A 15,805-nucleotide genomic window follows, 5' to 3' on the forward strand; every position below is an offset into this window, starting at 1 on the left:
TTCACTGTTCTAACGCAACTTACGTTTTTGCTTTTGGGGGGTTTTTTTGCTTTAAGAAAAATCCTAGGAGGCACAAAAGTTTGCATTAAGATCAATAAATCTGACACTTGCAGTTAATACAATGTAATAGTGGGGAGATGAGAGGACTTCATTAGGCACTATGGCATAATGGCTTTAATTTGAAGCATATAGCCTGTGATCCTGCCACCAAGCTCTTCTTGGAAATAAACCTTCCAGCAAAAAATATTATTTCCGAGAAATGTTACAGCTAAGTCTATGGAAGCCTTTCTGAGAAGCAGAAGCTTTGGGAAAGTTCTCAACCCTTTGCCTGCCTGTCACAATTAAAAACCCTGCAGGGAGAAAACTGGGACGGAGGAGGAAGAGGCAGGAAAAAGGTTCAGCATCCCTTCAGTCCAAACTGGCTCTGCTCCAGGTGATCCACTCCCAAAGCAGCTTTGCGCTGGGGAAAACAATCACAAGGCATTTGTCAAGGATGCAAAACTGAGGGTCTTTGGCTGGGATTAGCATTGCCTATACAATATGCCACATCAACAACAACCTACGCAAAACACAGAGAACAAAGTGACATGTGCACTGAACGAAGTGCCATTTCTCAACAATTCCCAGACACTGAAAAGACCAAACTGACAGACTCCACAGAATGCAGGGAGAAAGGATTAATGGCTGGCAGAGGATTACAAAGCCAACCATTTTAAGATAACTCACCACCAACAGAGGGGGAAAAAAGGGGTGTTTCTATATTGGTATGTATAGAAAATATCTGAGCCATATTGGATGCTACCACCCCAACTTAAAGGGGAGGGGGAACCACTGATGAGTCACTGACTAAAAGATACTTGAAGCTTTGCTAAGAAAAATAGATGCAGATCATACTTATGTAGCCTTTTCTGTTGGATTCCAAGCGTTCTCCTTTATTATGACTACGTACCCCCCCCCTAGTGGCATGAAGAGGAATAACATTCAGAATTGTTTTTGGTAAACAATAAGGGATTGTTGACCATAGACCTAAGTATGTGCAGGTCATATTGAACGTGACAGGCAGGAATAATTCTGCGAATGGCAGGTGTGTGTTTATGCTTAATCGTGTCTCCCTAGTCCAAATTCACTACTCTGTCCTGAACACCATACTAGCACAGTGCATATACCGTATTTTTCGCTCGATAACATGCACCCGACCATAACACGCATGTAGTTTTTAGAGGAGGAAAACAAGAAAAAAAATATTCTAAACGAAACAGCGGGTGTATGATTTTTGTGGTTCATGCTGTGGCCACAGACATGTGATCTGACGGTGAGTTTGGGGTAGCCCAATGCAAAAATCCTGAGGATCCATGTGGATCCATGTTTGTAACCATGTTTTTGCACCACTGCAGCCCCAGGCAACAGTGGGTGCGTGATTTTTTTGGTGCAAACTGTAGCCATGGACATGCTATGTGATCTGATGGTGAATTTGGGGTGACCCAGTGCAAAAATCCTGAGGATCCATGTGGATCTGTGCTTTGTAACCACGTTTTAAGTGGGGAGGGAAGGAAAAGGACTCAAGGGACAAGGAACACGCATGGAGCAGGCGCTGCTTCTCTCCCTCCCCCCCCCCCCTTAGCGAGCTGAAAAACTTTGCTGGAGAGACAGAGAGCCTCCAGCTGGAGGGACAGAGAGCACTCGTGTAAGCGGCTCCTGTCCGGTAGGCTCCTTTAAAGCAAGCAGGTTCTGCTTCTCTCCCTCCTTAGCGAGCTGAAAAACTTTGCTGGAGGGACAGAGAGCCTCCAGCTGGAGGGACAGAGAGCACTCGTGTAAGCGGCTCCTGTCCGGTAGGCTCCTTTAAAGCAAGCAGGTTCTGCTTCTCTCCCTCCTTAGCGAGCTGAAAAACTTTGCTGGAGGGACAGAGAGCCTCCAGCTGGAGGGACAGAGAGCACTCGTGTAAGCGGCTCCTGTCCGGTAGGCTCCTTTAAAGCAAGCAGGTTCTGCTTCTCTCCCTCCTTCCCCCCTCCCCCGCCCTTAGCGAGCTGAAAAGCAAAGCGGGAGGAGACTGAAAATCTTTCCTGCTATTTCCAGCAAAGCGGGAGGAGAGAGATACAGAGAGCCAGCTTGCTTTAAAGGAGCCAACCGGACAGGAGCCGCTTACACTCGTGTAAGCGGCTCCTCTCCCGCTTTGCTCCTTTAAAGCAAGCAGGCTCTGCTTCTCTCCCTCCCCCCCCCCCTTAGCGAGCTGAAAATCTTTCCTGCTATTTCCAGCAAAGCGGGAGAAGAGCCGCTGAGTGGGGAGGAGGGAGAGAAGCAGAACCTTCTTGCTTTAAAGGAGCCAACCGGACAGGAGCCGCTTACACTTGTGTAAGCGGCTCCTCTCCCCTCTCCCCTCTTGCTTTGCTCCTTTAAAGAAGCAGGCACTCTGTCCCTCTCTCCTCCCCATTCAGCGGCTCTTCTCCCGCTGGAAACCACGGAGGAGGGAAGCATTCGCTCCGTAACACGCACAGACATTTCCCCTTACTTTCTAGGAGGAAAAAAACGTGTGTTATGGAGCGAAAAATACGGTAAGTTGCAAAGGTTGCTTTCTGATGCCCACGCAAGCAGCCTGTCAGCCCCACAAAGATTTCCCACGAGAGATTGTGGACCTCTATCTCAGAAGGTTCAAAATCCATGCTATAAATCAAATTAGGATTTTTGCCCCTGTGTGTACACAATGCTTTGCATTTACTTACATAGAATCTCATTTGCCATTTTGTTGCCTGTTCATCCAAGTCTGGAGAGTTTGGGATTTTTCTATCCTGAGTCATTTTGTATCCTCTGCAAGCTTAGCTAGAGGACTGGCCATTGCGAACTAAATAGCATTTTTAAAAAGTTGAATAGAACTTGTCCTAATTAGGGTTGGGGGAGCAATTTGATCCAGGCCTCATTTAAAATCTCAACTATTGAATTCTCACTTTCCAAAACAATATGCAAACTGCAGCACAGCTATCTTTTGAAATTCACACCTCTGAATTTTGCTATGCAGTTTGCCAAGCAACATTTGTTACAAAAAGGGAAAGTGTGCATAAAAACGTACTGTGAAAGTAACACAAAAATGCATTATATTAAGTGAAATCGTTTGCAAAAATATTTCTACAGTAGTCAAAACAACATAGAAAACAGGTTTATTAGGAGAGATTTGCACTGAAATACTGGTGAATTTTAATGAGGATTAAAAAAAAGTCACTAATTGCTGCAAAATGTGGAGAACTAAATTTAAGTCTGGAAAAATGAGACACTAAGAGAAGCAAAATTCCCTAGTCTCAATAAAGACCCTGGGGAAAAGCCCAGTGCTCAATACTCTCCATTGCTAAAGCTACACATTATTCACAACTGGAAAGAAATGAGTAAGAAAGAGAAATAAGCCCAACTTCAGGAAGCATGTGGGCAGGGCCTCAGGCTGTATGCTTCTGTCGACTTACCTTTCCTGCAGAGGTCAGCTTTGAGGAGTTAACTGGGGACTTAAGTGAATTAAACTGTAGGCTGGATTGTGCCCAATGTTAATATTTAAAGAATACCTTCAGGACAAAGTCCCAGAGCTTCGTAAGTTATTAATTCATTAGCAGAGAAACAGTCATGAAGTTCTATCACGTCCACATCTTCTGGTTTCAGGCCTGCTTTTGAATAACATCTTTTTGCAGCCTCCTTTGTCATATCAAAGCCAACCTATTAACAAAATATAACAGACTTGTATTTGAACTGATAGTTCTTATTCGCTCAACTCCTGTCAAAGTTATTGCTTCGCAAATTCTGAAAATCCAGGACATATCCCATCATTATAATAAATGGCCTGCACAAATACAAAATGTCAGTATTTTCCAATCAAGGGATGCTGCAAAAGCCATGTGTGCCACATAAAGATGCTTGGCAGAAAGATGGGATATGAATGTAGCAATAAATAAACTATTCTTTTTAGCCAGTGGGTCTCAAACCCTCGGTGAATTAGAAATGGCACCTGCATGCAAAGAGAGGCTTGGGTAGATTGAGCGGACGAGACAAGAAGGTGGTTTCTGCACGTGCTGTAGAGGGAAGCGAGGGGCAGATGGGGCTTGTCAACCTGGGAAGCTAGGCCATACGAAAAAGAAAACTCTGACCCTAAAGCTCTGCTGCCTTGCAGGACATCTTCAAGAGAAGAAAAAGCTAAGGAGTAAAGCCTACAAAAATCCGGAGTGCAAACCCTAAGACAGGTGGATGGAACTCCTGCAGTCAAGCTGGTGGAGCTCTGCTTTCCTTTGGACCACATCAACAAGGCCAAGAGAGGGGTCTTGTTGTCTAGAACCTCCATACACATTGCTCAGGCATGAACTAGGGCAGGGGTCAGCAAACTTTTTCAGCAGGGGGCTGGTCCACTGTCCCTCAGACCTTGTGGGGGGCTGGACTATATTTTTTTGGGGGGGGGGAATGAACGAATTCCTATGCCCCACAAATAAACCAGAGATGCATTTTAAATAAAAGCACACATTCTACTCATGTAAAAACACCAGGCAGGCCCCACAAATAACCTAGAGGTGCATTTTAAATAAAAGGACACATTCTACTCATGTAAAAACACGCTGATTCCTGGACCGCCTGCGGGCCGGATTTAGAAGGCGATTGGGCCGCATCCGGCCTCCAGGCCTTAGTTTGCCTACCCATGCACTAGGGGGAGGTCACTTGGGTGCTGCAAATGCAACAGTTTGACTTCACCCCTGGAGACGCACTTCATTGTCTCTCGAGACAGAAAGATGCCAACCAACCAACCCCACTACCGCAGAGATCACACGCAAGTGCCTTGTGGCTACCAGGACTACCATTATCTGTGCACCAATTGCAAGCGCCTTTCTCGCCACTTCTAAGTCTCCTCAAATGCAGAACACAGTAACTGAAAGCAAGTGCCACTGCATACGTTAGAATAGCAAGCCTACCGCTTTAATGAGGCTGTTCTCTACAAATGTGCTTGGAAGATCAGTCATCATCTCCTGGGCCACAATTTCAACGGCTCTCGACTCCAACCCATTCTTCCTCACAAACTCTTCACTAGCCAGCACTGCTGCTGCTGCCCCATCAGATGTTGGGCTAAAAGAGATGCAGAGTTTGAGAGTCACTTAATCAATATATACTGAATTTCACATCCAGAAGAGGGGGGAGGGGCAATTATAATTCACAATGCAAATTGAATCACCCATTAAGAGCAAAAGAAAAGTCAATTACTGGTCCAAAGAAGATTAACAGCATCACTGAAGATCAAACTGATCATAGAAGCGATCACACTTGAATCCACACAAGACAAAGCAATGGGGTTGTCGAAGACCAAATCATACTGCAAGTAGACACACTGAAATCAATACAGATAACTAACTTTATTGGTTACAGTGGGTCTACTGTGGGTAGGCTTAGTTGATACAATCCAATGTATTTTATATACATGTGCTATAAAAGTCATTACCGTATTTTTCGCTCTATAAGACGCACTTTTCCCCCTCCAAAAATTAAGGGGAAATGTGTGTGCATCTTATGGAGCAAATGCAGGCTCCATGGCTTCAGCGATAGCAACGCGAAGCCTCCGAAGCGCAGTAGGAGTGCTCCCGTTGTGCTCCGGAGGCTTTGCGTTGCTTTCGCTGAAGCCAGGAGAGCAAGAGGGATCGGTGCGCACCGATCCCTCTTGCTCTCCTGGCTTCGCTTTGCTGGAGAGGCGCTGCACAGCTTTCCCTCTCTGCACAGCACCCCTTCAGCGAAGCGGGAGGAGAAATGGAAGGGGCTCCGTTTCTCCTGCTGCTTCACTGAAGGGGCGCTGTGCAAAGAGGGAGAGAATTTTTTTTTCTTGTTCTCCCCCTCTAAAACTAGGTGCATCCTATGGTTGTGTGCGCCCTATAGAACGAAAAATACGGTATTTCAAAAAGCTTCAGGGACAAAGACAATTATGTTATAGCGAGCTTTCCTAAGTCAACGAAAAGTTGAATGGAATGGCATTCCATAATGTTAGTGAACTGAAATTTAGGCAGGCAGCTCAAGCAGAAGCTCCCTTTTTCATCTCCAGAGAAAGGGCCACTTCATGTGTTGCGGAAATCAGTACTTCTTTGCAGACCAGAAGGGCTCCCTATAACATAAGCCTTCACCCTGCCCCCCTCTTTACTGCACAACTGGATGCCCCCAACATGTGGCACCTCTACTCATGAGCAAGAGCTCACACATTACTCTTTCTTCTCTACCACAATCGTGCACAATGCACAGGTGTAGGGTGGGGAAGAGAGAGAAATGCCCCATCAGGAGAAGGGCTTGCTGTGTGTCCTGCTCCATTCTCTATACATTTATGCCACACACACAAGCAATGCATGGATAAGGCCCTTAGGGACGGCATGTGGAGATGAGCCATCAATCCCATTTCTTGCGTACAGAATGTCCCAGGTACCATCTCCAGGATTTCCAGTTTAACAGACCATAGGGAGCTCAGAAATATTACTCCTGAGAGCACTGAATCCTTAACAAAAGAAAGAACTGCACAGGGATAAAAGGAATCACATATTTTTCCTTAAGAAGACCTAGCACCTATTTTGATCTATGGCTAGATACAGTGAGAAAAAGTATTTTCAAAAAATAATACTACAAACTAGCAGAATAAGATTAAGAAGTTGAGAGGGGTGCAACACTATTAACATGCCATTCTTACCAACACTGTAGTATTGTTAAGTAATCAAAAACTTTACGTGACTGCAACACTTCATCCAAACTGTACTCCTTTTGAAACTGAGAATTCCTAAGGGGAAAATACAAGGGGAAATTCCATCTCAATTAATACAATACTCCTCAATACAGAGAAATTGGCACCTTTTATTTATTTATTTTACAATACAACAGCCTTGTGTGAACAGTGTGTGATAACATAGGAACTACTTTGCACATCAAGCTAAGGTCCACCTCGTCCAACATAACATTATGCATGATGGACAAAGAGTTTTCCTCCCTCTCCCATATACAAGAGTCTATAGGCACACCCGAGCCATGCATGGAGGCTATGGCCCACCTGAGTTAATTGTTCTCTGACTCTTGTTTACTGTGTGCCACTGCTTCTCTACATCATTTAAGTATTTTTCAGGAAGGAAAAAGGCTCCTGGAACTCATTACAAGATCAGAAATAAGACGGCCCCTACCCTATGGCCTACAATCGAAAGAGATATGATAGGAAAGGTAAAGGGGGAAAAACAAACTTGGAATCTAGAACTTAGTTACACATTCCAGAAGGTCATAGTAATTCAGCAGGTCAAACCTGAATCTCGGCACAAAAGATGAGCGGCAGCTTCCTCTCCCCTCAACAGCAATAGCCGTTGGCAGGGAACTCTCAGCTGGAGGTGCATATAGGCATGGTGGAGGGTGCCTGAACCACAGCTGTCAACTTTTCCCTTTTCTTCAGAGGAATCCTATTCGGAATAAGGGAATTTCCCTTAAAAAAAGGGAAATGTTGACAGCTATGGCCTGAACTGCTGCTGCTGCTGCTGTGAAACTTAGCTATAATGGGATATAGCTAGCCAATAATAATAATAATAATAATAATAATAATAATAATAATAATAATTTTTATTTCTTAATTTTTATTTTTATACATAAAAACTTCCTAAATTTATGCTTTTCAGTGATGTGGAGATAATTGGTCTATCTTTAAAACTGGAATCTTTTGAAGTTTCACATTTTCCTATCATGCAAAATCTTTTCTTGGTATTGTTACCTAACATTCATGATACTTGGAATAGACTATATGAAATTAATGGACAGGACTAACTTAAGCTCCATTAATTTTAGTGGCTTACTGCAGGTAGAAATGAGTTGGATGGAACCCTAAATCTATGTTCTCCCCAGAATTCTGCACAAATAGTGTACTTACGGATTGTTAGTTGAATGTTTATGATTCTTCCATGCAATTTTTGCGAAATGTTCTTGTTTTGATCCTTAAGAGAGAGAGAGACAAACCAGTCAAAAAGCTTGGGGGGGGGGTAAGGACAATATTACTTAGATAAATTATAACCCCATACTTCAAAATGTTCATAGACCTAGTATAAAAGCTTCCTATTAAATGCTTATCTCAGAAGCTGCTTTTGACTCAATTCCAGCTCACAGGGTGCTTAATTTAGCAGTTACAGATTTGCAGGAGCTATATTGTATGAAAAGCAAGTAATAGCCAACAGAACAAAAGCAAAAGATATAGCAGGCAGCAAAGATTGCTGTTGCTACCACTGGAAAAAAATTGCAGGAGGGAAGACCATACTATACATTTAAAGCAGTACCATACCACTTTAAACAGCCATGTCTTCTTCCTCCAAAGAATTATGGGAACTGAAGTTTGTTAAAGGGTGCTGAGAGTTCTCAGAAGACCCCAAATTCCGTCAGAGAGCTACAATTCCCAGAGTTCCCTTAGAAGGATTTACTGTTAAACCACTCTTAAAATTGTACCTCTGTGAGAGGGATATGAATCTCCTAACAACTCTCAGCACCTGTCACAAACTACACTTCCTGGAATTCTTTATGAGGAAGCCATGACTGTATGAAGTGGTATGAAACTCCTTAAAATGTATAGTCTCAAAAGCTGTTCTGGGAGTCAATTATTTCTACACACAGGTCTTCAGACAATCATCCAACACATCATTAATTAAAACAGGAAGGAGGTTATTGAATGTGTTTTCTTGCAATGGTAATATAGTTGACAAACATAAGTAATACCGTATTTCTCCATGTGTTCTTTGCCAGCATTTCCAAAAAGCTGTGGGGCAACTGGTGCTGCTGCGAGATTGTATTTGCTTATCATCACTTCCATATGCTTGTCCATGGGATTCACCCTGTCCATGAACTGAAATTGAAAGACAAATTGTACATTTTTCACACCACAGCACCTGTACATCAAGATCACCCAAGAGAGGGAGAAAATACTGCAAGAACCCCCTCAATGTCTAGCATTTTCGATGCATCATTTTCAAAGCCTTCCTTCTGAATGTACAGAACCAATTTGCTTGAAACACTGGGACCACCCAAGCTGCATGAGACTACACTACAAACCAAATTTCCCAAGTTTCCTGCAAGTTCAGGGTTTGTAGAGTGGCCTCTATTTATAATTTTCACCCTTTAAAAAACCCAAAAAACCTTACGAACAAAAATCTGCTTAAAAAATGGCATGGGCCTCAAGAATAGAACAAGAGATTTATGAAAGGTTTCACTACACACACACATACAGTGGTACCTTGGGTTACAGATGCTTCAGGTTACAGAAGCTTCATGTTACAGACTCCACTAACCCAGAAATAGTACCTCGGGTTAAGAACTTTGCTTCAGGATGAGAACAGAAATGGTGCGGCGGCAGCAGGAGGCCCCATTAGCTAAAGTGGTACCTCAGGTTAAGAACAGTTTCAGGTTAAGAACAGACTTCCAGAACGAATTAAGTTCTTAACCCGAGGTAGAAAAGGTAAAGGTCCAGTCGTGATCGACTGGGGTTGCGGCGCTCATCTCGCTTTATTGGCCCAGGGTGCTGGCGTACAGCTTCCGGGTCATGTGGCCAGCATGACAAAGCCGCTTCTGGCGAACCAGAGCAGCGCACGGAAACACCGTTTACTTTCCCACCGGAGTGGTGCCTATTTATCTACTTGCACTTTGACTTGCCTTCGAACTGCTAGGTTGGCAGGAGCAGGGACCGAGCAACGGGAGCTCACCCCGTTGCAAGGATTCGAACCGCTGACCTTCTTATTGGCAAGTCCTAGGCTCTGTGTTTAACCCACAGCGCCACCCGCGTCCCGTTAACCCAAGGTACCACTGTACAAAGCACCCTTCTGGATCAGGTCAAAGGCCCATCTAGTCCAGCATCCCCGCAGTGGCTCATTGGAGGTCCACAAGCAGGAGTTGAGTGCGAGATCACTCTCCCCTTCTGTGGTTTCCAGCAACTGGTATTCAGAGGCACACCGCCTCAAACAGCGGAGGTACAGCATGCACACCATGCCTAGTAGCCATTGATAGTCCTATCCTCCATGAATTCCTCTAAACCTCTCTTAAAGTCATCCAAATTGTTGGCCAGCACTACCTCCTGTGGGGCAAATTCCGTTGTTTAGCTATGTGCTTTGTGGAAACGGTAGATATCACACACGTTTGACGGGGGTGGGGAGCTGTGGCTTTGAATATAAGGGTTGTTAGAGAATGAGAAGAAAGCTGAAGGAATCGGTGAGAAGGCTCTGAGATTGGGCAATGCTATAGGAAGGAACATTAGAATAGTAAGTATTACTACTCACAAACCCATTTCGCCACATGTTGCATCTTGCCGTTAAGAACCACTACATGCAATACTTTGTTATGCTCTTTGTAAATGTGTTTCTAAATAGTAGTTATGACATGATTGTCAAGTTCCTTCACGAAGTACTGTATGGCACTTTACAAGTACAAAAAAGCTACTCGGGGGAGCAGCTTACAATATTTACTTATTTTATTTTAAAATTCTATTCTGCCCTTCTGGCACAAAAGCACCACTCAGCAGGGCCTACAGCATTCACAGCTGTAAATGGTGGGGTGAAGGTTACAAGCAGAATTACATTCAGTTTCAAGAGTGGAGAAAAATCCTGCCTGTATTCCTTCTGCTACAGTGAGTTTGCCCAGTGCCAAAAGGAAATGGATATTGAGAAACCTCTTAATTTCTTAGTAAATGTTTTTTTATGTAAATACCTTGTGTAGATAGTACATCATTACAGACACAACTTTCTTCTTCTTCTCCTTCTTCATTTTGCAAATGATGTATTTGAATAAGGAGAGTTGGAATGATCCTATCTGTTTCCCAAATATGCCAGGCAAAATTGACTTTGGTTTCAATGCATTAAAATTGCTTCGATACTTACTTGAGATGAAAGGGACCCTCTTGCCATCTTCTCAAATCCAAGAGCCAGGACACAGTTAGCCATACCTTAAATACAAGTTATTGAATACTTTACACTTTAGATGTGTTTTTTTTAAAAAGACAACAAACAAAACCCATTATTTTATATTATACACTTGAATCCAGGCAGGAGGCCTGGACCTGCAGCCAAGCTTTTCAAACATTTGGCTGAAAATATTCCACAGCATGCTAAAAGCTGGTTTTTAAATTTCCTATAGTCAATGATGGAACTGATAACACAAAGTCCATATGCATTTGCAGTAGGAACTAAAACAGAACTCACCTCCCTGGACCAATTGTCTGGCCATGAACAAAGCAGTTGATCCGGTAGAGCAGTTGTTGTTCACATTCATAATAGGAATACCCGTTAGCCCCAAACTATGATAAATGGCTCGCTGACCACAGGTTGAATCACCTTTATAATGAAAAAGAAGATGCAGAATCACACAACTGGCCAGAGGAGCATTGCATTCTCTATCCTCCTTCTGAAGCTGTTAAAGTACTCCAAACTTCTTAGCACTATGGCAGGAAAATTCAATCCTAGGTATCTCCAGGTAAGGCTGAGAAGACTCCAGACTAAAACCCTAGAGGGCCACTCATTCTGTTTTTAATATTTAACAATACCGTACATCCATTTAGTGTTCAAGAGCCCATAAGCAAGTACATTTTCTCAGGCAAGCTTTTCATAATCAGCTGACTATGCAGTTACAAATCAAAAGGTATAGGGTTAAATTGATTTCCACGTATTTTATGCCATTTAAAACTAAAATTCTTGCCTTTCCTATTTTATCACCAGGCAATGAAGTTGAGAAAACTAGAATCTTACCCCTACAAGACACTTAGAAATGCCAATATGGTTATATAAATTTGTCAAATCCTGTCCCCACCATCCAATCTCAGAGCAGTTTAAATGCCACAGCTAGCAGTTAATGCCAGGACCGAAAAACTGCTAACCCAGTGATGCATTAGGTTAACAAGCAGACATTAAGAGTGGAAGATGAAGCCCAGGAAGAGAAGCCTTGAGGTCTTAACAGTAGCAATACTTACCATAAACATAGCCCACACATGCCTGCTCCACAGAAGAATAAGGGACACCTGCATCAGCAAGAGCCTTCTGACCTGAACATTTGAAAAAAATAGTTACGAAATCTTACCTAAATCTTTCAGTGGGTATTTAAATAAGAAATCAAAACACTGATGGACTCCATTTCAAGAGGTACGTTTAAAAAGCAAATGGATTGCAAGTACACTTCTGTACTCCTAAATGGATTACATTTTACAAGACTTAGGCCAGTGCAGGCAAGATAAAGTACCTGATGTTCTTTGAAATAGCCCCAACTGCCTCAAAGAACACATTCATAGGGTTACCAAGTCATTGGAGTTAGGTGTATATGGATACAGCTCACTTAACACCATAGTAACTGGCAAAGGTTTTGCCAAACTGTTGGAATTACAGAAACCACTGCCAAAGATAGGCAGCTGCACCTGTGTAACTTCAGGTCACTTATTACTGTATGCATGTTCACAGACAGCTGGGAAGTGCTTGCAGGGGTTTCCCCACAGAGCAGCAGATTATAATCAGCCCTTGGCCTTTCACACTGCAATGCTCAAGTCTTGTAGGGTTTCTTTTCTTGAAATAAATGAATTTATTTCTTAAACAAATCTGAAGTTATAGTCTAATCCAGAGCTTTCCAAACTGTGTCGCGGCACATTAGTGTGTCGGCTGCTGTATGTGGTGTGAACGCTCCCTCAGCAACACCCTGGGCTGGAAAGGGGTTAGTTTAACCACCGGTTTGCTAGCAAAACTGAACTACTGTGTTGCGACATGACGCATGTCTAAAAAGCGTGTCCAAAAACATGAAAAGTTTGGAAAGCTCTAGTCTAATCATTAGAGCAACAAATAGTGATATGCAAACCCTGACGGTCAACTGATTGTTGGGCCTTGCAAAGCACTGCAAACTCTATGCAAGCCACAGCGATCAGCTCTGTTGGCGCTTGCAAAGCGTCATACATAGGGCTTTGCAGGCGCCATTGATCAGCTGACCAGTGGTGATTGCAAACCCCCTTCCGGCTGCTCTACACCTGATATAAAGTGTAGGGCAGCTGAGTGTGGTTTGGCCAAAACAGTTTAGCAGACCAAATTTGTATTTTTTATGTTGCAAACTGTTCTGTGAAGGGCAGTATGTAAATTAACAGCAGCAGAGGCCTAGCAGGCCTAACTAGCTTTCACGGGACTGGGGGAGGGGTAGGTTCCCCACCAATACTCTAATGACTTGGGTTCATCGTTGCAGACACCGGCGCACACTTAAAGTGAGTTTTCAAGAAAGTTAAAAAACAGATTGTTTTACATAAACATTTATGCTACTCTAGCCAGGGCAATCCTCCCCACCTCCCTGATGTTATCCTACGCTGCCAAACCCTGACAACACCCAGACACACCTGGCAAAGCTCCTTAACTGGTAGCAACAATTGGCCAAGCAATAGGCCTTCCTAGGCCTATGGCCCCTTGCCAAGGGCTGTTGCAACTGCTCTCACAGCAGCATTGCGATGTACTGGCACAGCAGCTGAGCCATGCTATCTCCAGACCCCTCAAAGTACTCAGTTTTCTCTAGGGCACTGCCCCCTTCCCCCAGTGCAGTATAAGTTGTGAGCCAGACCCCATTATGATGAACCAACCTGCTTCTTTAGCCATGTCGGGGTAATCAAAATTTTCACGAGACCCAGGCTTTTCAAACTGTTATAAAGAAACAATTTTTTTAATTAAAAAAAGCAAGTCTATTTTCTTCTCATCCGTACTCATATAACTTCTAATCACACAAATTCTGTAGAGAGTGAAAGGACAAGGAAGTACACACTATACATGCACATGGTAAATGCCTTTTCAGATCTTATTATGTTTTAATATAGCCACTTGCCATTACACAAATTCAGCAATATATAGTGGTGCAAACAAATTATATGTTAAAAATTCCTGAAGTTTTGCTAAAGAAAAAAATTGTGGTACTAGAAGGAAGACAGGATCTCTCTGTCAAGCATTTTTGTTTATCTTTTGATGCACTAGTTAGTAATGCCATTAAAATACCTGGCACTTTACAACGTAACAAGAATGCAGGTCTGTGCCACAAGTAGCTAACAGTCCCAAAGGTCCTTCCTCAGCTATTGCATAAGCTATCAACTTATTTTCCAAGAGGTTGTGACATTCCTTATTTTTTACATGCTAGCCTGACACATGCCAGACCAATAGGTAAGATTTAGAATGAGGAATCATATGAATGCTTAGAGCAAAGGAGAGAGGTCTGGAGCTAAATATTATGCCTGTGAGCAGAAACTTCAACTGTTCATGCAGAAGGGGCCCTTCAGATCCAGTCTCTAGTCCAGGCTACTTCAACCTCGGCCCTCCAGATGCTTTGAGACTACAATTCCCATCATCCCTGACCACTGGTCCTGCTAGCGAGGGATCATGGGAGTTGTAGGCCAAAAACATCTGGAGGGTCGAGGTTGAGGAAGCCTGCTCTAGTCTCTTCCATATTAATCTTCTAATAAAATCTTTCTGAAGTGGTTTTATTTATTTATGTATTGTTGCAGTTACAGTAATTCTATCACTTTTTTCCACTTTGCATCAAGGCAGCTACAGTAACAAATTCGCACAAATAATATATACCCACCGACCCGCATGCATATATACCTACACCAAACACTCCATGGAAATAGCATTGAAAACGATCAAGTCAGACAATAAAGCAGCAAAATAAAATTAGAAGTATCTCAGACTTTATTAAAAGTCAGTGACAAAGAGAGACAGAGATGTTTTATGTCTCATTCCAGATACTGTAGTGGACAATCCCTAATGTTAGCCATATTCAGAGCATACCCACTAAAATAGAGTCAATTTATTTCTGTGGGTTACAATGCGTAGGCTTTAGTATGATTTAGTTGGATATCAGGCACTATACGTGTGGCAAAAGCCATGTATGAATTTGGTTAATTTAGTATAAGCAACTATCATATACACATTCTGGTCTTTTGGGGACTCTGACTATTGTTCCCCATAATTTCCCCTTGCCCCCTGTCAACAGAGCCTATACCTATACCCATTCCCTCCAATGAGCCTTTCCTTGCTTTGTTTGTCGGCTTGCATTTATTTCAGTGGATCCCTGCCTTGTCAACTAACATTCACAGCATTCTTTTTCCTCCAGTGAACCTTCTGGTTTCCAACTGAAAGCAAGGGGAAAATTGTCACTCGCACTGTCATAATTTCCCTCCCTTTTAATTAGTCTTTCCCAAGACAGGGGTGGCAGCGCTGGGAAGACTCTACCTGTTGAATTTCTTCCAGCCACACAGCTATCAAAGGGGCCGGTGGCTAGTATTGCTGGGGGGGTCCCGTGCGGGGCCGACCCCACCTACCTTGCAGGGTTATTGCAAGGCTAAAAGAGGGGGTTGGAAGCCATGCAGACCACGCAGTTTCTTGGGAGGGATGGAAATGAGGTGCAGCCTGAAAAGGGGAGCAACTCTAAGCGCTCTCATCCCATCCCCCCCCCCCGACTCCTTTCTCAACAGAGCAACCCATCCAGTACCTTAGTCATGCCGACTCCCACCACAAACACCCTCCTTCCTAACCGGGACGGAGCCATCGCCGTTGCTCAGGATCGCCCTGCGCCCCCAACTGCAAGCCCACAAGACGAGCGCGAGTCCTCTTTCTCTTCCCTGGCACTCGCGCACGGGTTGTTGGACTGAAGGGGGGGAGGTTCCAGCCAAAGGTCGACGGCAGGGGCGGGGCCGCGTTGAGATTATCGCTCCGCCCGCCCCCCGCCCCCCCCCCGCGCTCTTAAAGCAACAGTCTCTCTGAATCGACAAGCACCAATCGTGCAGGACGAAAGATGAAAATTAGTGGTTGCACATACAGTGGTA

At 43.7% G+C, this 15,805-nt stretch overlaps 1 protein-coding gene across 1 annotated transcript in view; it reads right to left on the reverse strand.

Annotated features, from left to right (window-relative positions):
* The window catches only part of SCP2 (sterol carrier protein 2), a 29,960-nt gene extending 14,368 nt beyond the window's left edge, over positions 1-15,592 (reverse strand). Inside the window, exons 1-10 of the mRNA XM_028733456.2 lie at positions 15,472-15,592; positions 13,574-13,631; positions 11,945-12,016; positions 11,181-11,312; positions 10,860-10,924; positions 8,713-8,839; positions 7,880-7,943; positions 6,671-6,757; positions 4,929-5,079; positions 3,543-3,690 (exon numbers count right to left, since the gene is read on the reverse strand). Coding sequence (XP_028589289.2) covers positions 3,543-3,690; positions 4,929-5,079; positions 6,671-6,757; positions 7,880-7,943; positions 8,713-8,839; positions 10,860-10,924; positions 11,181-11,312; positions 11,945-12,016; positions 13,574-13,631; positions 15,472-15,528 — 961 coding nt within the window. The 5' untranslated portion in view covers positions 15,529-15,592. The remainder of the gene's footprint in view (positions 1-3,542; positions 3,691-4,928; positions 5,080-6,670; positions 6,758-7,879; positions 7,944-8,712; positions 8,840-10,859; positions 10,925-11,180; positions 11,313-11,944; positions 12,017-13,573; positions 13,632-15,471) is intronic.
* Between the last annotated feature and the right edge of the window lie 213 nt (positions 15,593-15,805).

The sequence above is a fragment of the Podarcis muralis genome, chromosome 5 (genome assembly GCF_964188315.1).
Source record: "Podarcis muralis chromosome 5, rPodMur119.hap1.1, whole genome shotgun sequence".
Lineage (NCBI taxonomy): Eukaryota > Metazoa > Chordata > Lepidosauria > Squamata > Lacertidae > Podarcis > Podarcis muralis.